The sequence below is a fragment of the Heterodontus francisci genome, chromosome 27 (genome assembly GCF_036365525.1).
Source record: "Heterodontus francisci isolate sHetFra1 chromosome 27, sHetFra1.hap1, whole genome shotgun sequence".
NCBI classification, from domain to species: Eukaryota; Metazoa; Chordata; class Chondrichthyes; order Heterodontiformes; family Heterodontidae; genus Heterodontus; species Heterodontus francisci.
In genome coordinates this window covers 8,179,565-8,204,647 of record NC_090397.1, presented here as the reverse complement: position 1 = coordinate 8,204,647, position 25,083 = coordinate 8,179,565, and the positions used below count along the sequence as shown (strand labels likewise).

At 41.5% G+C, this 25,083-nt stretch overlaps 1 protein-coding gene across 3 annotated transcripts in view; it reads right to left on the bottom strand.

Annotated features, from left to right (window-relative positions):
* cdk17 (cyclin dependent kinase 17) overlaps positions 1-25,083 on the bottom strand; it is a 324,668-nt gene that overhangs the window by 10,759 nt on the left and 288,826 nt on the right. For all 3 annotated transcript variants that reach the window (XM_068058765.1, XM_068058767.1, XM_068058766.1), the window contains 2 exons: positions 10,932-11,052; positions 6,073-6,170 (listed from right to left, as the gene is read on the bottom strand). In XM_068058765.1, the coding sequence (XP_067914866.1) occupies positions 6,073-6,170; positions 10,932-11,052 (219 nt within the window). The remainder of the gene's footprint in view (positions 1-6,072; positions 6,171-10,931; positions 11,053-25,083) is intronic.

Here is a 25,083-nt window from a genome sequence, read left to right as displayed (position 1 = left end):
TACCTCTTCGCTGAGAACACTATGTAACATATAAATGTGATGTAGCGTTTTCCAGTATGTTAATAAGTTCATGGGAAATAACTTGCTCTGTAACTTAGTCTATGAGCAACCTACTAAGCGCTGTTAGTCAATGTTGATTTTTAGTTTAGTCGTTATAGTAAAAGTCTTAGAAAGTGAAATCTTGTGTAATTCTTTAATCGGTCAGTGGGAAGTTCATATCTCTTGTTTTATATCTCTTGTTTTAGAGTTAGCGGTTTCTATTGAGGTCGTAACATGAAACAAAAACAAGAAATGCTGGATTCACTCAGCAGGTCTGGCAGCATCTGTGGAAAGAGAAGCAGAGTTAACGTTTCGGGTCAGTGACCCTTCTTCCGAAGAAGGGTCACTGACCCGAAACGTTAACTCTGCTTCTCTTTCCACAGATGCTGCCAGACCTGCTGAGTGAATCCAGCATTTCTTGTTTTTGTTTCAGATTTCCAGCATCCGCAGTATTTTGCTTTTATTTTAGAGGTCGTAACATGTCTGTACAAAAAAGTCTGCGGATGGTACCACAAAAACCAAGTCTAACACTCCAGTGCAGTACTATTGGAGGGTACTGTCTTTCAATGAGATATTAAACTGAGGCCCCATCTGTCTTCTCAGGTGGATGTAAAAGATCGCATGGCACTATTACGAAGAGTAGGGGAGTTATCCTAATAGTGCTGGCCACTATTCAATCAACATCACAAAACCAGATTATCTGGTCATTATCACATTGCTGTTTGTTGCCATATTTCCCACATTACAACAGTGACGAGACTTCAAAAGTACTTCATTGCCTGTAAAGTGCTTTGAGATGTCCGGTGGTCATGAAAAATCGTTATGTAAATGCAAGTCTTTCTTTTCTTTCAAAGCATCAGGGTTAGGATGCACAGTTAATGTTAAACCTGTATCTGAAGAGCTCACCTAAAACTGAAAAACTTGACCTGGACTGGGGTGGTGGGGGGGGAGCATGATAGCAAGTCTATATTCTCATGTTTGGCAACAGACCTCGTGACAGGTCCCATGTCAATCATAACTTGGATTTCCTGTAATTGATCATGAACTCCTGCTGCCAAAATGAGATGGAAACCTGTTGACAGCTTCATCTGATTTTGCCATTACCAACTGGTTGTACAAGTATAGTTGCAGGCTGATCATTGAACAGGCAGTCTCTGCAAGCAGGTACACAGGATATGTACTTTGGTCTTGAGGCCAGACCAAAAAACAGGACTTTGTACAGGTAATTCATTCTACTGTTGTTGAAATTGAGGTACTTCTGTCTGAAGACCTGAGGAGCCCATTGGAAGTACACATCCCACAGTACATTCCTCAGGCTAACGTCAATAATGGGTGATGATCTTCTTGAACTTTTCCCTCAGTTCAAAGGCATTCAGGGACTAGGGCTCCAGGATAGCTTGAGGTTTTGTAAAACCTTGACTTTTCCTGACTTGATGTAACTCTTCCAATAGCTCTTGCAGCAGTTTTGGCACCTGGTCACATTTAAAAACCCTCAGACAATCCCAAGACAACCACCTCCTGAGTTTGGGAGAGGATCCAAAGTTGAGGGTATGGCTTTTCTAAGGTACATGGGGGAGGGTGAAAAAAATGGTACAGCAGCTATCATTTTGTTTTTGGGTCTATGTTGACCTCTCCAGCAGGGTCTGGACTGGCGCTATCTCCTTTAGGATTGCCCTTTCAAGAAAATCCACAGAATTATTAATTTTTATAGTCCTTCCTGAATGTTTTAGCATCCTACAACAGGTGTTTGCAATGAGAAGGGAAACTCCAACAGTTGCCTCTGCAAATATGGTGGAAATCCGAATTTCTTAGCCATGTCAAATAGTGCACAACAATGCCATGTACGTGTTGTCTTGGACATCTACTGCTGATTATTTAAGTACATTTACCAACATTCTTTATAGGTGGTAAAGCTTCATTCCTGGCAATAGCTGGAATTTCCTTGACCAGCACATTGACCTCATGGATTGCTTGTGCACAAACTGTTTCATTGGAAGCCTTACACATCTAAAGTGTTCTCTTAAGTTAAAGCTTGTACTCCACACATTCTGCTGTTTTTCCTCCTTTTCAGGAACTGAGCATGAACAAAGAACGTTAATTGAAGAACCACTTTAAAAATGCACAACTGAGCCATATTCTGTTTTGACTCTCATGACTAAGCAGAAAGCCTTGGAAGACTTTGGGATTGGTAACAAACCAGCAGACAGACCTGTGCTGGGAAGACAACCTGGTTAATGGGAAAGGAAGGCTTGTTAATCATGGTGATGCTGGGAAGTTAGGGCTTCGTACTCATGCTGCAATTATTGCTCCATTCAACAGGTCAGGTCAGGATACTCACCTCTACCATTGATGGTCTGTGTTTTGGAGGCAGTGCATCATGATGTGTGAGCTGTAACATAATCTGGGACTGCAACTGCAGATTGGAACATGGGATTAGGAAGTTAGATGTGGAATTACAGTGTGTGTTTCTTTGAAACAGGAAATAGAATCTAAAGCTGCAGAACAGGGTTCAAGTCATGAAGTGGAGTCTGGAACGAGGGCACTGCAACCGGGCTTCAATAGGTGCCCGTGTTGTTTAGTTGCTTTTGTGGGCTATGACACGGAATTTGTTCCTGGTAGTGATTTGGCAGTAGGTCTATACAATAAAACTGGCTACTGTTATGAGTGCTTCCATTTTTTTAACTAAATTTTGAGAATTTGTGTTTTAAAACTGAAGATGATTCCATAGATGCTGGAGCTTTGTGTGTTTTTTTAAATATAAGGGAGGTCACCAGAAGGATTTTGGACTGAGCATGAAAACAAACAGTTACTGGAAGGCACCCGTCTTCAAATAATTACCCAGCAGGGGTTATTTTTGACTTGGGGGAGATGTTTACAAAGAAGTGACAGGTCAAGATTTATATAGAGGTCAGGAGGCTTGACTTCTGGAATATTTTGGGTTTCACTTTGAATTGTTACAAAATGCAGATGGGGATGAACAGCAGTTTGAAAAAGGAGTTACAGAAAACTTTCCAAGAAGAACAAACCACCCCAACTCAGCCTGTTCCAGCAGTTTAGAAAAAGCCTGCCAGTTTTCCATCTCTTGAGGAGCTGAAAAGCAAGTGTAAGAAGCAGACTGAAACTGTGGCTACATTACTCCTGCAAGACCTGTGTCTGAAATCTCTGTTGCTGCATTTCCTGGAAGCTTACCCAAACTGATCTTTAACGTCCCCTGAAAAGAATTGTTCTAGGAAGATCCCAGTGACAGTCGTCTTTGCACATTTGGGACGCCAAACCAAAACAAAGGACATCTTTCCATGTCTTCTCTTCCTTCAAGAGTTAGCAGGTATTTAACCCAAGTGTTTTTTTTTGGTCTTTTTTCTATATAATAGATCTCTAAAACACAAATCCCTTTATTTTTCCGGTTAACCGGTGTATATGTGTGCACGCTTGTATGTGTGTGAAGGACTAAGGTAAAAAAGGAACTTTAATATTTCAATCTGTGTGTTTACGCTTTACTTCATTACTGGTTAAAACCTGTTTTATAATAAACAACAAAATTATCAGTTTATTAAAGAAACCTGGTTGCTGTGCTTTATTGTGGGATAAAAATAGAGTATATGATTGACCCGATCGGTAAGTGGGAAAACATTTAAATATATGTTGTGACACGTGGAGAAGCGGAACTTGAACAAACAGTGCACTCCTCCCACCTCAGTCGTAACACCCTACTTTCTCACACCCCACCCCCAATCACCATCCTTACTTTGGGGTACATTTAAAGTGTGCGCCTTCTGCTGATTGAGATGAATGGGGGCCATTTTGGCCTGGGATGAGGATACTAACCTTCAGTGAATTCCACAAACTATCTGGCTTTGATGTACAGTCAGTAACTGTAGGCTGTAGCCTTGCTTTTTAAGCTTCTACAAATTAATTGCATTTTAAAAGCCAACATTCGAAACATCGCCCGTTACCACCTCCCATGCTACTTCAGCACTAGCCTTATGCCAGGCCCTTAGGTCTCCAGTGATGTCCAGCTCCCACCCCAATCTCCACTCCAGCATGCTGGCCATAACGTTTTTCATATTGGAATACAGAGTAAAATTACAAAATTTGCCAATAATATCAAACTTGGAAGTGTGGCAAATAGTGAGGATGATACCAGTTGACTGCAACAAGACATAGATAGGCTAGCAGAATGGGCAGACAAGGGGCAGATGGAATTTAATAGAGAGATATGAAATGACGCATTTTGGTAGAAGGGATAGGGAGAGGCAATATAGACTTAACGGTACAGTGTTGCAGTTGTGGTAGCGCCCGGCCGGCCCTTGGAAATCCGGGGGAGATGGTGTAAATCTCATGCCAAGCCATAACCATTTCCACAGCAGGTCTCCAACGTGAAAAGCCTCTAGCATGTTAGAGCAGTGTAGATAAGGGAAGTTGGCAAGTCAGATCTGTAACTTCAGGATAAGGATTGGCTCTAAGTCAGGCTGGGGTGCAAAGTGGGGCTGGGCACGTGCCAGGTCTGGACAAGGCGCCCGCCATTTTTTTTTTGTATACAGAGGGATCTGGGTGTCCTCATACATGAATCACAAAAAGTTAGCATGCAGGTATAGTAAGTAATTAGGGAGGCAAATGGAGTGTTGGCCTTTATTGCAAGAGGGATGGAGTATAAAAGGAGGGAAATCTTGCTACCACAGGGCATTGGTGAGACCACACCGAGAGTACTGTGTTTAGTTTGTAAGCAAGGATATACTTGCATGGGAGGCAGTTCAGAGAAGGTTCACGAGGTTGATTCCTGGGATGAAGGGGTTGTCTTAGGAAAGGCTGAGCACTGGAGTTTAGAAGAATGAGAGTGATCTAATTGAAACATATAAGATTCTGAGGGGGCTTGACAGGGTAGATGCTAACAGGACATTTTCCCTTGTGGGGGATTCTAGAACCAGGGGGCACAGATTCAGAATAAGGGGTCTCCCATTTAAGAGAGAAATAAGTAGGAATTTCTTCTCTCAGAGGGTCATTCATTTTTGGAACTCTCTACCCCAGAGAGCAGTGGAAGCTGGGTCATTGAATAAATTCAAGGTTGAGTTACAGACTTTTGATCTTCAAGGGAGTCAAGTGTTATGAGGGCATGCAGTAAAGTTGAGTTGAGGCCACAATCAAATCAGCCGTGATCTTATTGAATGGTGAAGCAAGCATGAAGGGCCAAATGGCCTACTGCTCCTGTTTCTTATGCTCTTATGACAGAAAGACCTTGGGGTACATGCGCATAGATCCTTGAAGGTGGCAGGACATATTGAGAGAGTAGTTAGCAAAGTATATGGGATCTTGGGCTTCATAAATAGAGGTATTGAGTAAAAAAGCAGGGAAGTTATGCTGAACTTTTATTTTTGCGTGGCATTACGTTGCATGGTCACCACACTTTAGGAAGGATGTGAAGATTCTTTAGAGGGTGCAGAGGTTTACCAGAATGGTTCCAGGGATAAGGGAATTTAGCTATAAGGTTAGCTGGGGTTGTTCTCCTTGGAGCAAAGGAGGTTGAGAGGAAATCTGATCGAGATGTACAAGATCATGTCAGGCTTGGATTAGGTAGACAAAGAAAAGCTTTTCCCATTACCTGATGGTACAAGGACTAAGGGGACACAGATTTAAGGTTTTGAGCAAAAGATATAGAGGGGATGTGTGAATGAACTTTTTTACGCAGCGAATGGTAATGACTTAGAACTCAGTGCCCTCGAGGGTGGTAGAAGTGAAGACTATCAATGATTTCAAAAGGAAACTGTATAGGCACTTTAGGGAAATAAACTTGCAGGTCTACAGGGATCGAGTGGGGGAATAGGACTGACTGGATTGCTGTAAAGAAGGTGGGCATGGATTCAATTGGCAAAATGGCCTCCTCTGTGCCATCATGACTATAACTCTATATACAGGCATTATTCTAATTAAATTTAATAAATATTTAGGAATAGAACTAATAATACTCTCTTGAATTTTCAAAATTTAGTTGTGCTGTAACTGAAACTTGTCCCGTTGACAACAGAATTACAAACATACCTAGCAGCCTGAAAATCAAGTGCAATTCGTCTTCTACAGTGGAACCAGGAAACAGAGGTCTTCCAGCTGCCATTTCATAGAAGATACACCCAACACCCCTGGAACAAGTGAAAGCACAAAACGTTGTAGTTTACACAACAGAATCTTTTTGAACTGTACCTGAGAATTTAAATGTACACATCACACTTCTCAACATACATCATCTTTCCCAAAATTGTTGTTCAATTCCTCTTAACAGCAAGTAGGACTTTCCAACAAAAATTATCCTCAATAGAAAAGGGTTGACTATTTCTTCATGGTAGTTGTCATTATTTACATAAAAGACACACTATATGTTGTTGGTAAAGTATCCAGCTCAGATAATCAGGGGTATGGCATGGATGCCCTATTTTGTCCAGAATTCATATGACCTTCCCCCGATAACCAAATATCTCTGCTAGCAACCTTCTCAAGGTACACAGATGTCTAGACCTCTTCTTTGAGGAAAGACCTCCCCTGTTGGTTAGGAAAGCAAATTATACAAAAGTAGAGATTTGTAAAGGTTTCTCTTTAAAAACTGCTAAAATAGCTGTAGAACAGCATTTTTAATTAACTTGAAATGTATTGCACTTGTTGCTGTTCATCAAACCTGCATTTGCTGCTACATCAGCTTACACCAGTTATTTCTGCTATTTCTGAATACTGCCTGCAAGACTGGGGAAATGCAAAGTCTCATCTTTTCATTCTTTTTATTCAAGGGGCATCAGCAGTGGGTTAATTTCTACCAATTAAAACACAAAAGAGGTAAAAAGACAAACAGCTCTTTTCAGTGGGACAAGATGCAATGGCAGTAAGAAAAGGTGTATTATTGGATTCTTTTATCATATATTACTTATTGGTTAATGTGGGAAATGCAACATGAGGAAAATGGAGGTCCAGTGTGCCTATTGCATGTTTTGAGTTACTCCCATTAATGGTCTAAGCATCTGATGTTCATGAATTTGATTGCGTTTAAGGGCTCTCTAGAAAAACCATAATAGATTTTCTGCTCTTTATAGTAGGTTATTGTGGTTCTTGGCCCCCTCCTATTTCTCATCTACATCATCCGAAAGCACAGCATTAGTTTTCACATTAATGTTGACAATAACCAGCTCTACCTCACCACCACCTCTCTCGACTCCTCCACTATTGTTAAACAATCAGGCTACTTATCTGAATCCAGTGCCAGATGAGCAGAAATTAAATATTGGGAAGACTGAAGCTGTCATTTTCAGTCTCTGCTCCAAACTTTGTTTGCTTGCTAATGACTCCATCCTCTCCCTGGCCACAGTCTGAGATTAAGCCAGTCTATTCGCGACCTTGGTGTCACATTTGGACCCCGAGATGATCTTATATTCATGCGATCACTAAGACTGCCTATTTCCACCTCTGTAACATGACCTGATTTCGCCGTCTCAGCTCATGTGCTGCTAAAAACTTCATTCATGCCTCATTACCTCCAGACTTGACTATTCCGACCCAGTGCTGGCTCGGTTCCCATGTTCTACTGTCTGTAAACTTGAGGTCATCCAAAACTCTGCTGCCCGTGTCTGAACTTGCATTAAGTCCTACTCACCCATCACCCCTGAGCTCGCTGACCTACACTGGCTTCTGGTCAAGCAATGTCTTGATTTTAAAATTCTCATGATTGTGTTCAATTCCTTCCATGGGGTCACCCCTCCCTATCTCTGTAATCTCAAGTACTGTCTAAATTTATTTACAAATGATTCACCAGTATCACAGGAAAGATATTATACAGCACAATTAGTAATTTACAGTATATAAAACTGTGTTGACCATTCAAAATAAAACGGTTGTTCATCCAGTTTTTCTGGCAAGTTCATAGAAGGAAATGTTCTCTGAAGATACAAGAAGTAAGAACTGTACACAGAACTCCATACAAGTTTGGTCCTTATAACTGTAATGAAGAACATTACTTTTCACCAGTACCATAGGTTTGAAATCCTGGGAAGAATGAGTCAGCGAGGCAGACTCTCATTAGTTTTCTTCAGCTCTCTCCCTACTCATCCCCCTTTCACCAATGTTCCCTTCTCTGTCCTTCACTTCTTTCTTCCTATCCTCTCTCTCCATTATTGGCAGTAATTCCACATTCATGAAACCCTAAGCATACTACAGAATAATATTGGGTCATTCTCTTCTTCAGGGATTGGTAATGTGGTTAAGATCCACTCTTGTGATAGCAGAAATGTTTCGCCTGCTTGCTGGCTCCTGGCTGATCTACTGACAAAGTGCTACATCACAATAGAATCCATGTATAGCCATAGAGGGCTGAATGCCAGCAATAGGAATGTTAGTATGCAGGTACAGCAGGTAATAAAGAAGGCTAATGGAATGCTATCCTTTATTATGAGAGGAACTGAAAATAAAAGTAAGGATGCTATGCTTCAGTTATACAGGGCATTGGTGACATCGCATCTTGAATACTGTGTGCAGTTTTGGTCTCCTTATTTAGGGAAGGATGTAAATGCACTGGAGACAGTTCAGAGGAGGTTTCCTAGATTGATACCTGGAATGAGCGGGTTGTCTTATGAGGAAAGGTTGGATAGACTGGGCTTGTTTTTACTGGAGTTTAGAAGAGTGCGGGGAGACTTGATTGAAGTTTATAAGATCCTGAATGGTCTTGACAAGCTGCATGTGGAGAGGATGTTTCCTCTTGTGGATGAGCCCAGAACTAGGGGGTACTGTTTTAAAATTAGGGATCACCCTTTTGGGACAGAGATGAGGAGAATTTTTTTTCTCTCGGGGGTTGTGCGACTTTGGAACACTCTGCCTCAGAAGGTGGTGGAGGCGGGGTCATTGAATATTTTTAAGGCAGAGGTAGATAGATTCTTCTTGGGCAATAGAATCAATGGTCATCGGGGGCAGATGGGAATGTGGAATTCATATCACAAGCAGATCAGCTATGATCTTATTGAATGGTGGAGCAGGCTCGAGGGGCTGAATGGCCTACTTCTGCTCCTAATTCGTATGTTTATATCTCTGGCCAACACTGCCCTGCATTCCAAATTGGTTGACACCACTGTGCTCACCTTGTGCTTTGCAGCAAGACTTTCCACAGAACTTCAGGGAAAACAAAACATTTTATTTTAAAATTAAACTTTTTTTGGAAAATTGCATGATGCAACTAAAAGCAAACTGCAATAATGCCATCTCACTCAGAATGTCACTAGGTTAAGGAAAGGCAATGGTGCCACTCATGCAATTAAAACATTTTCTTAAGTCAATCACACTATCACAAACTAGACCACTGAAAAATACAGCATTAGACGTTGTCAGCCACTTGGCAGAGAATAAGGTTTAAAAATAATTAAATAAAACAGAATTAATATTGCGACGGGTTGGGAGAACAGTTCTATTTCAGATCATGAAAAGATTATTTTAATATCCATTTATGGGATTTTTAGTACTCACTTTAATTTGCTTATTTCAATGTTTGATTCTGTGAGTTGGGAAAGAATCCAAATTCCTGATGTGCGGATGGAAATACCATGGCGGGTCGGTCTGCCTTTTGTTTAGGCAGGTCACTGCAAGTAATCACTCCAACTATTTTACTGTTTTATTTAATTATTCAAGGCTGGATGCTAGAGAAACATACGGTCTTTCCTAATGGTTGGGCTGTCATAGAGATTTGTTTTACTTAAAAGCCAGCTAAGTGCCAGTGCATCTTCTGATTGGTGAATGTCTGCCTTGAACATCACTGATAGTTCTATCCCCACTAGAAAATACATCTGGCAGCTTTATCCTCACTCCTTTTAATTCCATTGATGAACATGTAAGGCTTAAAGAAGGCAGATGCAGTTCCACATACAAATTTTATTACAAGCAAAGTTCAGCATTATCAAGAGACTTAGTGAAGTGTGAACTGAAGAGTCTGAAAGTTAAACTCTGTAACCATGGGAAATTGCTGTATTAATCTTTTGCTGTTTAATTTTTATTTTCAATAAACCTAATTTGTATAGTCTGACAGTGGCATTGTTTTAGTCATCTGAATAACACGCAAATCAGAGGGCTTTGTACCTTTTCCAAAGAACAATTTTCGGCATCAAAGCATTGGCCTTAGGGTTTACAGTGCAACTTACATTCCGCGATCTTTTGTGCTAGTTTAAAAAAAAGTGTCTTGCTGGAAGCTGGACCCACCCATAAAACTGACCACGGCCCCAGATCTAATTAATCACCACGATGAGTTTCCCTTAATTGCACCCATTTACAGGCCTTTGAGGAAGCCCTTAAAATTAAACTTTTTTTTTAGGCAGAAGGACTAGGCACCGATAAACCTTTTTTGTTAATTTACTAAGAAACTGACTACTGTACACCAAGGTAACGAGTAAATGGTTCTGTATGGTTTTTAAAAGTTATATTCAGTTATTTAAAATTGGGTTATTCACAAGTGGTGGAATAGACACTGTTTATATATGTTTTTTGCAATAAACTCATTTTCAGCTGTAAAAATAAAACTACACCAGGTTACCACTCTTAAATGCATCAAATATACATTTTAATTATGTTCTAAAACGCTGCTGATTGTGTTGGTCCTTGAAAGATTTTATATTCAGCAATATGCAAATAAGTTTGAGCAGAAATTTGTGCAAACAAAAGCACTTCTGAAGAACTGTGCCTGGATTACCAATTGTACCCAAAGCGGAAACTCTAAACCATTGTCTTTCAGCTTTGGCAATGCTAAATTGCCAGACAGTGAGAGAATAAAGTTCATGGATGGCTTGATTATTGGAGTGGTCCTTTGTGATGAATATCAGAGACCCTTAAAATTGTAACAAATATCCCCAATAAAAAAAGACTAAACAGGAGTCAAGTAGACATACCACATGTCGATCTGTGTTGAATACTCAGAAGAGCCCAAGAGTACATCTGGAGGTCTGTACCACAAAGTTACAACTTCATTTGAGTATGTCTTCGTAGGAACTGACTTGGCTCTTGCCAAACCTGCAAAGGAAAGAAGCTTCAACATTTGATATGGTGAGACATATATTTGAAAATGCAACATGCTGCATTTAAAATAAAACTCATGAAAATGCAGGTGAAAAATAATCTTAATCAGCCAAAGTTGAAAAATACTTTTTTTTGATAGACCGATGAATTGGATTGTTCCCTTGCATCAAGTAAACAAAATAGCATTTTGAATGGTGACTTCTATTTACTTAAAGAAAACAAGAGCTTATTTGGCATTATGAGCCACTCAGGACAAAAACAGAAATATTACTAGAAATTTATATTATGAATGAATGGCAGATAACTTACAACTGATAATCACTTCCTCATTCTTTGTAACCATAATAATCACAACATACAAAAAAGAGCCCGACTGCCCTCCTTTCACAGGCAAAAGCACCAGTGATACAGTCGCTAAGAAAATTCACATTCTAGATTGTCAGACGATGTTTCTCCTTCCCGAGTGGAACATCCTAGTTCTGAAGCTTACTTTTAGCTCATTGCCTGGAGAAGGAAGCAACAAGACCCCTACAAAATCTCAAAACATTTGCAAACTATAGCAGGTCATAAAGTGAACAGCTGGAAGGCAGCTGTGCAAATGAAGGTTCAGCTTCATTTAAACAATGAGGGACTCTCCAGGTCTGAAAAGTAATTATGCTTATTCTTTCCTTTTAGAATAAGCCTTGACTCTGTGGTCACACTCACACCCGAATCAGGAAGTTATGGGTTGAGTAACACTCCAGGACTTAAGCAAATATCTTAGGTTGATAATTCAGTGCAGTACTAAGGGAGTATTGCAGTCAGGAAGTGCTGTAGTTTGGATAAGAAGTTGAACTGATCAAAGGGCCAGCAGCACCATTGATAGCGGTGGCCATTGCTGGGGCTGCACCTGCAGGATGAGGGTGCATTCGGGGCTTTGTGCTCTCAAAGGTAAGTGGGATCTGGAGACGCTGGGACCAGGCAGGCAGGCCCCAACGATTGGGGTGCAGGTTGCTGAGGGCAGGCGCGCCATTGCCACAGGGGCCCTCCATGGGCCAGGGAGTGCCCATAAAGCACCCCACCCCAATCCAGAGCCCACTGGGAGGCCACCAGGTTATACTGGGTGGACTCTGCACGAGACGGTGGGTCCTCCTGACGTGGACTCTGCACGAGACGGTGGGTCCTCCTGACGTGGACAAAATGCAAGGCACGCCACCAGCCTTTCTACGACATTTCACCAGCCATCCTACCTTCCAGCCCATTCCCAAAGGACTGGTAAAATCCAGCCCTCTGTATGCACATCCCCTTGATTCTGTGCCCTCTCTTCTGTTTCCTGAACTTCACCATTGATGATTTTCTTTCTTAACGACTTGATGCAGTGTGTATGATCTACAAGATGCACTGCGGCAACTCACCAACGCTCCTTCGACAGCACCTTCCAAAACTGTGACGTCTACCACCGAGAAGAATGAGGGCAGCAGATGCATGGGAATGCCACCACCTGCAAGTTCCCCTCCAAGCCACACAGCATCCCCACTTGGAACGATACCCCCGTTCCTTCACTGTCGCTGGGTCAAAATCCTGAAACTCCCTTTCTAACAGCACCGTGGGTGTACCTACAACCCAAGGACTGCAGCAGTTCAAGAAGGCATCTCACCAACACCTTCTCAAGGGCAATTAGGGATGGGCAATAAATGCCAGCGACGCCGGCATCCCATGAAAGAATTAAAAAAAAAGTTGTCACATCCCCTACCTGTTAAGTTCCAATTTACTGCTTCGTGAACAAACAGAGGGAATGTGATGCAATGGAAAAGATATGTGCAATATATAAAAAAGCTGGTGATGAAAGTGTTTTTAAAAATTAAATGTACTAACAAATTTCACAAATTAATTACAAAGAGTGAGGAAATTTCAGTGCCATATTCAACCTACACTTTATAACAAGATATTAAGTGCTCAGGCAATTAAATGATTTGGAAATAGTTTCATAAGTAGAGAAGAGTTGAATTTTATACCTTTTCATACTGCAATTACTATGGAAAATACCAGAGTAAGGTAAATTAAATTTGGCCATGGCGTCCTGGGGGGTGGCATCTCTAGTTTGGGAATCACAGACCTAAAACCTTGCTTCCAAAGAAAACAAACCAGTTTGATAGACCTCCTTCATCCTATTTACATAAAAAGCTAATGCAATGTGCATACCAACTGAGTAATATTTCCCTTCAATGAAAGAAGTGAGAGGTGGTGGTTAATTTCCAGAGATAAATGAAAACAATATTAGGCAAGAGGCATAAGGTAAGGTGCATTCACTACTAAAGCTAGTCTTGATAGAAGGAATTGGAGTTGAAACCTAGTCAGCACATTGGAGCTGTGTCTACAAAAGGAAGGAGTCAAATATGCTTCAATTCATGGTGACTTCTTAGATTAGTGAAAATGCTCAGGGTGATCAATGTACAATGTGCAGCTGTAGAAACTAATTGAATAAGCATACACATGACACTATGTACATGGCTGATGACATTGCCTGAATTGGAACAAACCTGGATCTGGTAGGGAGACCACCATTGTCAGTTAGAAACAGGTACAGTGATAGGCAGCAATTGGATGGCTCTTGATTATGAATCTCTCATATTTCTACAGCATTACTTCTACTAGTGCTGCAGCAGCGAATGTCTCACTAACCACAATCCATTTAGACCATTATGATATGGAACAAGTCCAAAACCTGCCCTGTGAATGGGAATACCAGAAGCAGATCATGTGGAAAACCTGACCATCTTAGCCATGGAAAGTGGTATATAGGGGAAAGAATTAATTCGCATAGACCTCTTGACTACACAGAGTACGTTGATTCCCTGGGGTAGACAGCGCTACCATTGGCTAGCTATGCAGCCCATGTGGCGTTCTTCAATTATTTTAATGGAGAAACACGCGCATTAGCAGCCTGTAATTCTCTCTTTCCCTGGGGAATCAATGCAAATCTGCTCAATACTGGAATGAATTTTTCTGCCCATAAAGTCTATGTCCAGGCCATTTCTGCTGCCAGGCCAATGTTATTCACATTAGCTTGCATCTAGTTCCTAGATACAACTGGAAATTAGGTGGTTGCCACTAATTTATCTGAGCTGCTTATCCAAATCTTCAGAAGCAAATTTAGAGAGAAGCCATACACATGTGGATTGTTCCCCACAAGCTTTGATACAGAGGATAGGAACTGTTTGATTCCTTTTCAGGAAGAACTCAAACTTTCTCCTGTACAGAGGACTTGGTGTATTTTGCCTGCATCTGGAATATAACTGCTGAATTGATGAGTGGATGCATAAGCTGAATCTCTTTGGATGTTTGGGACAAAACAGAACTTACTGGACTGGGTGTTTTCTATTTTGAGTGGGGCCAACACTTCAAGTATTCTTGATTTATTTCTTTATTTTTATTCCATCCAATTTCTCTATCCCTTCTCCTTTACTGTGATATTGGCAGCATCCTCTTGTTTAGTGAAGGCAGATGCAAAGTACTCTTTTAGTGCTTCAGCCATGCCCTCTGCTTACAAAAGATTATTTCCTTTTTGGCCTCTAACCGGCCCCACCTTTCCTTTGACAATCCTTCTACTCTTTATACGTTCCTAAAAAACTTTGTGGTTACCTTTTATGTTACCCATTAATCTTCTCACTACCTCTTATTTCCTCCAGTTCCCCTCTGTACTTTCAGTATTCTGCTTAAATCTCTACTATACAGAACCATAGAATGGTCATAGCATTTCGGCCCATTGTGTGCGTGTCAGCTCTCTGCAAGAACAACTCATAGTCCCACTCTCCCACCTTTTCCCCACAGCCCTGAAAGTTTTTGTCCTCAGGTGCTTATTGAATTCCCTTTTGAAAGCCCCGATTACATCTGCCTCCACCACACTCTGACGAAGTGCATTCCAGATCCTAACCATTCACTGTGCAGAAAAGATTTTCTATGTCGTCAATGGCTCTTTTGTCAATCACCATAAATTAGTGTCTTCTGGTTCTGGATCCTTCTGCCAATGGGAACAGTTTCTCCTTATCAATTCTGTCTGGACCCCTCATGATTTTTGAACACTTCTACCAAATCTCCTCTCAACCTTCTCTAAGGAGAAAAAACCCAACTTCTGCAATCTATTTATATAACTGAAGTCCCTCATTACAGGAACCATTCTCAAATCTTTTCTGCACCCTCAAGTTGAGGCCAAACATGAAGATTCATCATAAAATCCTTGTTTTTTGTATTTTTATGCCTCTATTTATAAAGCCCAGGGTCCCAAAAGCCTTTTTAATCACTTTCTCAACCTGTCCTGCCACCTTCAACGATTTGTGCACATATAATCCCAGGTGTCTCTGCTCCAGTAGCCACTTTAGAACTGTACCCTTTATTTTATATTGCCTCTCCTTGTTCTATCAAAATGTACCACTTCACACTTCATTAAATTTTATCTGCCACGTGTCCATCCATTCCACCAGCCTGTCTCTGTCCTCTTGAAGCCCATCACTAACCTTCTCATAGTTCACAATGCTTTAGGTTTTGCATCATCTGTAAATTTCGAAACTGTGCCCTGCACACCTAAATCTAGGTAAAAAAGGAAAGGAGGTGGAGTAGCGTTGTTAGTAAAAGAGGAAATCAATACAATAGTGAGGAAGGATATTAGCTCAGAGAATCCTGATGTGGAATCTGTATGGGTGGAGCTAAGAAACACCAAGGGGCAGAAAACGTTGGTGGGAGTTGTATATAGACCCCCAAACAGCAGTGGTGATGTACAGGATGCAATCAAACAGGAAATTAGAGACACAGGCAACAAGGGTGCAACCGTAATTATGGATGAATTTAATCAACATATAGATTGGGCAAACCAAATCAGCAATAATACTGTGGGAGGAGGAATTCCCAAAGCGCATACGTAATGGTTTCTTGGACCAATACGTTGAGGAACCAACTAGAGAACAGGCCATCCAAGACTGGGTATTGTGTAATGAGAAAGGATTAGTTGTGCGGGGTCCCTTGGGGAAGACCGACCATAACATGATAGAATTCTTCATTAAGATGCAGAGTGAGAGAGTTGATTCCGAGACTAGGGTCCTGTATCTAAATAAAGGAAACTATGAAGGTATGAGGTGCGAGTTGGCTATGATAGATTGGGGAACGTTACTTAAAGGGATGACAGTGGATAGGCAATGGCTAGCATTTAAAGAGCGCATGGATGAATTACAACAATTGTTCATTCATGTCTGGCGCAAAAATAAAACAGGAAGGGTGGCTCAGCCGTGGCTTACAAAAGAAATTAGGGATAGTATTAGATCCAACGAGGAGAAATATTAAATGGCCAGAACAAGCGTCAAACCTGAAGATTGGGAGCAGTTTAGAATTCAGCAAAGGAGGACAAAGGGATCGATTAAGAAGGGGAAAACAAAGTATGAGAGTAAGCTTGCAGAGAACATAACAACTGACTGTAAAAGCTTTTATAGATATGTGAAGAGAAAAAGATTAGTGAAGACAAATGTGGGTCCCTTACAGTCAGAAACAGAGGAATTTATAATGGGGAACAAAGAAATGGCAGACCAATTAAATACATACATTGGTTCTGTCTCAACAAAGACGGCATAGTGGTGCAGTGGTTAGCACCGCAGCCTCATAGCTCCAGCAACCCAGGCTCGAATCTTGGTACTGCCTGTGCGGAGTTTGCAAGTTCTCCCTGTGACCACGTGGGTTTTCGCCGGGTGCTCCGGTTTCCTCCCACAGCCAAAGACTTACAGGTTGATAGGTAAATTGGCCATTGTAAATTGCCCCTAGTGTAGGTAGGTGGTAGGAGAATGGTAGGGAATATGGGATTACTGTAGGGTAAGTATAAATGGGTGGTTGTTGGTTAGCACAGACTTGGTGGGCCGAAGGGCCTGTTTCAGTGCTGTATGACTATGACTAAAGGAGGACACAAATTACCTCCCAGAAATGCTGGGGAACATAGGGTCTAGGAGAAGGAGGAACTGTATGAAATCAGTATTAGTAGGGAAATTTACGGGATTGAAGGCTGATAAATCCCCAGGGCCTAATAATCTAAACCCCAGAGTACTTAAGGAAGTGGCCCTTGAAATAGTAGATGCATTGCTGGTCATTTTTCAAAATTCCACAGACTCTGTAACAGTTCCAACGGAGTGGAGGGTAGCTAATGTAACCCCACTATTTAAAAAAGGAGGTAGAGAGAAAACAGGGAATTATAGACTGGTTAGCCTGACATCAGTAGTGGGGAAAATGCTAGAGTTCAGTATAAAAGATGTAGTAGCAGAACACTTGGAAAACAGTGACAGGATTGGACAAAGTCAACATGGATTTACGAAAGGGAAATCATGCTTGACAAATCTACTGGAATTTTTTGAGGATGTAACTAGTAGGATAAGGGAGAACCAGTGGATGTGGTGTATTTGGACTTTCAGAAGGCTTTCAATAAGGTCCCACATAAGAGATTAGAGTGCAAACTTAAAGCACATGAGATTGGGGGTAAGGTACTGACATGGATAGAGAACTGGATGGCAGACAGGAAACAAAGAGTAAGTGGGTCTTTTCCTGAGTGGCAGGCACTGACTAGTGGGGTACCGCAGGGATCAGTGCTAGAACCCCAGCTATTCCAAATATATATTAATGATACAGATGATGGAATTAAATGTAATATATCCAAGTTTGCAGATGACACAATGCTGGGTGGGAGTGTGAGCTGTGAGGAGGATGCAGAGAAGCTCCACAGTGATTTGGACAGGTTGAGTGAGTGGGAAAATACATGACAGATACAGTATAATGTGGATAAATGTGAGGTTATCCACTTTGGAGGCAAAAACAGGAAGGCAGGTTATTATCTGAACGGAGATAGATTGGGAAAGGGGGAGGTGCAGTGAGACCTGGGTGTCCTTGTGCACCAGTCGCTGAAAGCATGCAGGTGCAGCAGGCAGTTAAGAGGGCCAATAGTATGTTGGCCTTCATAGCGAGCGGATTTGAGTACAGGAGCAGGGATGTCTTGCTGCAATTATACAACACCTTGAGTATTGTGGCAGTTTTGGTCTCCTTATCTGAGGAAGGATGTTCTTGCTATGGAGGCAGTGCAGCGAAGGTTCAACAGACTGATTCCTGGGATGGAAGGACTGACGTTTGAAGAGAGATTGGGTCGATTAGGCTTGTATTCACTAGAGTTTAGAAGAATGAGAGGGGATCTCATAGAAACCTACAAAATTCTAACAGGACTGGACAGACTAGATGCAGGAAGGATGTTCCCAATGGCAGGGGAGTCCAGGACCAGGGATCACAGTCTAAGGATAAGGGGTAAGCCATTTAGGACTGAGATGAGGAGAGATTTCTTCACCCAGAGTGATGAACCTGTGGAATTCTCTACCACGGAAAGCAGTTGAGGCCAAATAATTAAATATCTTCAAAAAAGAGTTACATATAGTTCTTAGGGCTAAAGAGATCAAGGGATACGGGGAGAAAGCGGGAATGGGGTACTGAGTTTGGATGATCAGCCATGATCGTATTGAATGGCAGAGCAGGCTCGAAGGGCCGAATGGCCCACTCCTGCTCCTATTTTTCCATGTTTCTATGTCATTAATGTATATCAAGAAAAGCCGTTGTCCCTGTACCGACTCCTAGGGGGCCTCACTGTATACATTCCTCCAGTTTGAAAAACCATCCATCACTACTGTTTCCTGTCCCTCAGTCAACTGCAATTCCATGTTGCCACTTTTCCTTTTACTCCATAGGCTTCAATTTTGCTGACAAGCCTGTCATGTGGCACTTTATCAGATGCCTTTTGGAAGTCTATATTCACCATATTAACCTAATCAACCATCTCTGTTACCTCATTAAAAAACTCAATTAAGTTAGTTAAACACAATTTGCCTTTAACAAATCCTTGCTGGCTTTCCGTAATTAAATGGCACTTGTTCAAGTCACTTTTAATTTTGTCCCAGGTTATCATCTCCAAAAGCTTTCCCACTACTGATGTTAAACTGACTGGCCTGCAGTTGCTGGGTTTATCCTTCCATCCTTTTTTGTACAAGGGTCTAACATTTGCAATTCTCCAGTCCTCTAGTACCAACCTCATATCTGAAAAGGATTGGAAGATTGTGGCCAGTACCTCTGTAATTTCCACTCTGAATTCCCTCAGCATCCTTGGATGCAACCCATTTGTCCTGGTGACTTATTAACTTTAAGTACAGCCAGACATTTTAATACCTTCTCTTTATTAATCTTTAGCCGACACATTTATCAAAAACTTTCTTTTCCTGTTTCATTTTGATCTCTCTTCAGCCATCCAGGAAACTTTATCTTTACATACTCTTTTATTCCTCCTCATGGGAATGTGATTAGTTTGTACTTGAACTACTACCTCCTTGAAGGCCTCGCATTACTCATGTACTGTATTACCTGCCAATCTTAGTTGCCAATTCACCTAAGCCAGATCCCTTTTCAATTCACTGAAGTCAGAGGCTGGGAATTCTGCGGTGAATAACTAACCTCCTGACTTCCCAAAGCCTGTCCACCAACTACAAAGCACAAGTCAGGAGTGTGATGGAATACTCTCCACTTGCCTGGATGGGTGCAGCTCCAACAACACTCAAGAAGCTCAACACCATCCAGAACAAAGCAGCCCGCTTGATTGGCACCCCATCTACCACCTTCAACATTCACTCCCTCCACCACTGACACACAGTGTGCACCATCTACAAGGTGAAGTGCAGCAACTCACCAAGGCTCCTTCGACAGCACCTTCCAAACTCGCATCCTCTACCACCTAGAAGGACAAGGGCAGCAGATGCACGGGAACACCACCACCTGCAAGTTCCTCTCCAAGTCACACACCATCCTGACTTGGAACTATAATCGCTGTTCCTTCACTGTCGCTGGGTACAAAACCCTGGAACTCCCTTCCTAACAGCACTGTGGGTGGTCTGCAGCGATCAAGAAGATGGCTCACCAATACCTTCTCAAGGGAAATTGGAGGATGGGCAATAAATGCTGGCTTAGCCAGCGACGCCCACATCCCATGAAAGAATAAAAAAAATAAAGCTCCTCCAGTTGAGAATTTTCACATTTGATTATCCCTTGCCCCTTTCCAAAACTATTCTAAACCTAATGACACTGTGATCACTATTTCCTCAGATACACCCCAATTGAAACATGTTCCACTTCCCCACCCAGAACTAGATCCAGTGCTACTTCCTTCCTCATTAGGCTGGAAATATGCCATTCAAGGAATTTCTCCTGTATGCATCTCAAAATTTCCTCCCCCTCCAAGCCCTTCACACTGCTTTTCTCTCCCAGTCCATATTAAGATAATTGAAACATAGAAAGATTTACAGCACAGGAAGTTGCCATTTGGTCCATCATGCCCGTGCCAGCCAACAAAGTGTTATCCATTTTTTAAAAAAATGCGATAAGGATTTTCTGCCTCCACTCCCTTTCAGGAAGTGAGTTCCACTCTCTCACCACGCTCTGAAAAATTTACTCAACGCCCATCTAATCCTTCTACCAATTACTTTAAATCCATGTCCCTTTCTACTGACCACTCTGCAAATGGAAACAGGTCCGTCCTATCCACTCTATCTAGGCCACTCAATTTTTATACACCTCAATTAAATCTCCCCTCTGTTCCAAAGAAAACAAATCCAGTCTATCCAATCTTTTCTCATAGCTAATATTCTTCATTCCTGGCAACATCCTCGTAAATCTCCTCTGTACCCTCTTTAGTGCAATCACATCCTTCCGGTAATGCGATGATCAGAACTGTATGCAGTACTCTAGCTGTGGTCTGACAATTCAGTTTGACAGTTCTAGCGTAACCTCCTGGCTCTTATATTCTATGCCTCGGCTAATAAAGCAAAGTACCCCATATGCGTTCTTAACCACCTTATCTACCTGTCCTGCTACCTTCAGGCATTTGCGGACATGCATTCCAAGATCCCTCTGTTCCTCTACACGTTTCAGTATCCTACCATTTATTGTGCATTCCCTTGCTTTGCTTGTCCTCCCAAATGTCCAGGTTGAATTCCATTTGCAACTTTTCTCCCCAACTGACCAGTCCATTGATATCTTCCTGTAGCCTACAGCTTACTTTCTAACTATCAACCACACTGCCAATTTTTGTATCATCTGCAAACTTCTTAAATACTCCCCCTACATTTAAGTCTAAATCATTAATATATACCAAGAACAGTAAGGGGCGGCACAGTGGAGCAGTGGTTAGCACCGCAGCCTCACAGCTCCAGTGACCCGGGTTCAATTCTGGGTACTGCCTGTGTAGAGTTTGCAAGTTCTCCCTGTGTCTGCGTGGGTTTCCTCCGGGTGCTCCGGTTTCCTCCCACATGCCAACGACTTGCAGGTTGATAGGTAAATTGGCCATTATAAATTGCCCCTAGTATAGGTAGGTGGTAGGGAAATATAGGGGCAGGTGGGGATGTGGTAGGAATATGGAATTAGTGTAGGATTAGTATAAATGGGTGGTTGATGGTCGGCACAGACTCGGTGGGCCGAAGGGCCTGTTTCAGTGCTGTATCTCTAAACTAAACTAAACTAAACTAAGGGATCCAATGCTGAACCCTGCGGAACCCACTGCAAACAACCTTCCAGTCATAAAAACACTCATCCACCATTAACATTTGCTTCCTGCCACTCAGCCCATTTTGGACCCAACTTTCCACTTTTCCTTGGATCCTATGAGCTCTTAATTTTCTGACCAGTCTGCCTGTGAAACCTGGTCAAAAACCTTGCTAAAAATCCATGCAAACTATATCAAATACACCACCCTCATTGACCCTGCTTACCTCCTCAAAAAGTTCAATCAAGTTAGCTAGACACGACCTTCCTGAACAAATCCAAGCTGCCTGTCCTTGATTAATCTGTGCCTTTCTAAATGATGAATTATACTATCACTCAGAATTTTATTCAAAAAATTGTCCACCACAGAACTTAAGCTGACTGGTCAGTAATTAGCGGGTTATCCCTTCCTCCCTCTTTAAACAACGGCACAGTATTAGCAGACATTCAGTCCTCCTGCACCATGCCGGTAGCCAGAGAGGACTGCAGTTCCTCATTATCATGGTTCTACTGAGTTGGTATTGCACACTTGACATCCAGCACAATTTTGGGCATCTTTTGCTAGATAGATTAGTTTAATTTCTCCATCCTCTTCTGAGGATAAAGGTGGGGGTAGGGGAAAAAAATCAGCTTGTGTTTAACAAAACAGCCACTCAGGAGGCCCTTACCCCTGCTGTTGAACAACAAGAATGGCACCTTGATGTCATCCAGTTCCTCTAACCGCAGTTGACTACCACCCGATACAATTCTCCAGCTTCAATTAATACCAACGAAGTACCTTTTACATAAAGCGGGTCATATGCTCGAACAAGCCTTTAGGAATGGTGTTTCTCAAATGACTTGCTTTAAAAACAGTTTGGAGAAATGCTAGCACCAACTGGCTGCAGTTATATTCTAAGCCACATTTGACAGCATTTTGGTATTGGAACTAACGTGAATTGGTGCCAGTTTAGAAAGAGAGATATTTGCTTTGGGAAGTTCAGAAGGCTACATCAATGGAGTCGATGCAACTGTCTGAGCATTATTCAGGGAGCTGAACACTTCAATCACTCGGCTGGTACTGCTGTTGAACATTAGCCTCTAAGCGTCAAACACAAAATTTAGATTCATTTTAACTGATGCTGGATGAAGTAAGGAATCTACAATCTATGTTTTTTTAATATATATATATATATATATATATATATATATATATATATATATATATATATCTTGCTTTCGTACAGACCTGTTGATTATTCTGCCATTAGCACTCTCTCTGGACTCATGTTTTGTCTTTTGCTACAACTATTTAGTACTCCATTTGCATTCCGTTCCATGACATCTGCCATTTAACCTCTCCCCCCTCCATCTTATCACAGTCCTTCCTTCTTGTTCTACTTCCCCCTGCTCAAAGACTAACATTTCTAACTTTTGCCAGTCCTGAAGGGTTGCAGACCTGAAATGGTAACTCTGTTTCTCTCTCCACAGATGCTGTCAGACCAGCTGAGTATTTCCAGCACTTTCAGTTCTCATTTAAGGAATCTAGAGACCTACTGCTCCACTGTTCCAAAAAGCTTTACCAACCCTACAGCCAACATAAGATGTGGTTCGACCAATGCATCTTTTAAGGTAAGGCTGCTAAGAACTTTTCTGCTCATACTTGATACTCCGTTTTATTTGGGATGGTATCATAACATGGAACATTTTCTCAAAATGGCTGTTCTGGTGTTAGTTCTTCAACTGAAGCAGCTACTCTACTCCCATTTGCTTACACATTTCTTTTTCTTTTGGGCCTCCTTATCTCGAGAGACAATGGATACGCGCCTGGAGGTGGTCAGTGGTTTGTGAAGCAGCGCCTGGAGTGGCTATAAAGGCCAATTCTGGAGTGACAGGCTCTTCCACAGGTGCTGCAGAGAAATTTGTTTGTTGGGGCTGTTGCACAGTTGGTACACATTTAAATGATGTAATAGTCTCTGCCTCAAAGTAATTTGTGGTACAGCATTCCATATTTTAACAATTCTTTGCCCCTTCATTCTTCTAGTGATATTTTCTAGTGATTTTTGAGTCTGTCCCTTTGTTAACCAGTTTGTCAACCACTGAAATTAATCCTTGCATTATTTACCCTGTCAAAAATTTAGAAAGTTTCTGGTAAATCACCCTTTAACCTTATCCATTCACTGAGGCAAGATTTATTTTTTCAAGCTTTTCTTCATAATTATTAATTCATTCCAGGTATCATACTGAATCTCCACTGTATCATTTCCATGCCTCTACAATCCTTCCTATCATAATGGCATGCCAGAACAGCATGGAATATTCCAATTGTGGCCAAATATTGTCTTGTCCAATTTTAACACTTCTTTAACATTAAGATTTATACATACAGGCATTGAATATAAGTTCTCGTTAACTTTTATGTCTTTTCTACCTGTGTTCCCATCTTTGGAGATTAATGCATCTATCCCTCCGCTGAGTGAGAATCTTAATGTTTACGGTATACTTCATTACAGCGTTCTTTTCCTCTAAACTTGACTACTTTACATTTTTCTAACTGCAACCTAACTACCCACTCTGCTAACCTGCTTATGCCCTCTCATAATCCCTTTCATTCTTCCCACTGTTTCCCATGCCTCATAATTTGATGCCATCAGCAAACTGATATAATTTGCATAAATGAGAACAAAATCACCATGATCCCAGTACATAGGGTGCACACCAACCCACATTGTCCCAATCTGAGAATCCCTGACTCTATGCTTTGTTCACAAAAGCAAAATACCGCAGATGCTGGAAATCTATAGTAATAACAGAAAATGCTGGAAATACTCAGCATCTGTGGAGAGAAAAACAGAGTTAATGTTTTAAGTTGATGAACTTTCATCAGAACCCTGATGCAAGTTTTGACACATTTTTGCTCCCATTAAATTTATATCAGTATTTAATTTGCCCAGCTATCATTTACCCCTATAATTCCATTCATGAACTTACTACTTATACCAATAACAGAGAAATCATAATATTTCAGCATATATCCTTCAGATTCTTGTCAATATGAGACAGGCATGAGCACCTCTGATTCCTTGATCCTTATGTCAAGAACATACTTCACACAAGGAAAAGTCGTGATGATGAAAGGCAACATAGGCATGGGTGCCTGTGACTGGGAAGAAGCCATGAGACAATGCAAACTTTGATGCAAGCTCATGGCATTGTCCAGCAACCATGCCGCTGAGATTAACTCAGGTTGGCCCTGACTAAGGTAGGCCTTAGAATGCAACAATCAAAATAGTGGGGCATCCGAAATAGAGTCATACAGCACAGAAACAGACCCTTCAGCCCATCGTATTTGTGCCAGCCATCAAGCACCTACCTATTCTAATCCTATTTTCCAGCACTTGGCCAGTAGTCCTGTATGCTATGGCGTTTCAAGCGCTCATCTAAATACTTCTTAAATGTTATGATAGTTCCTGCCTC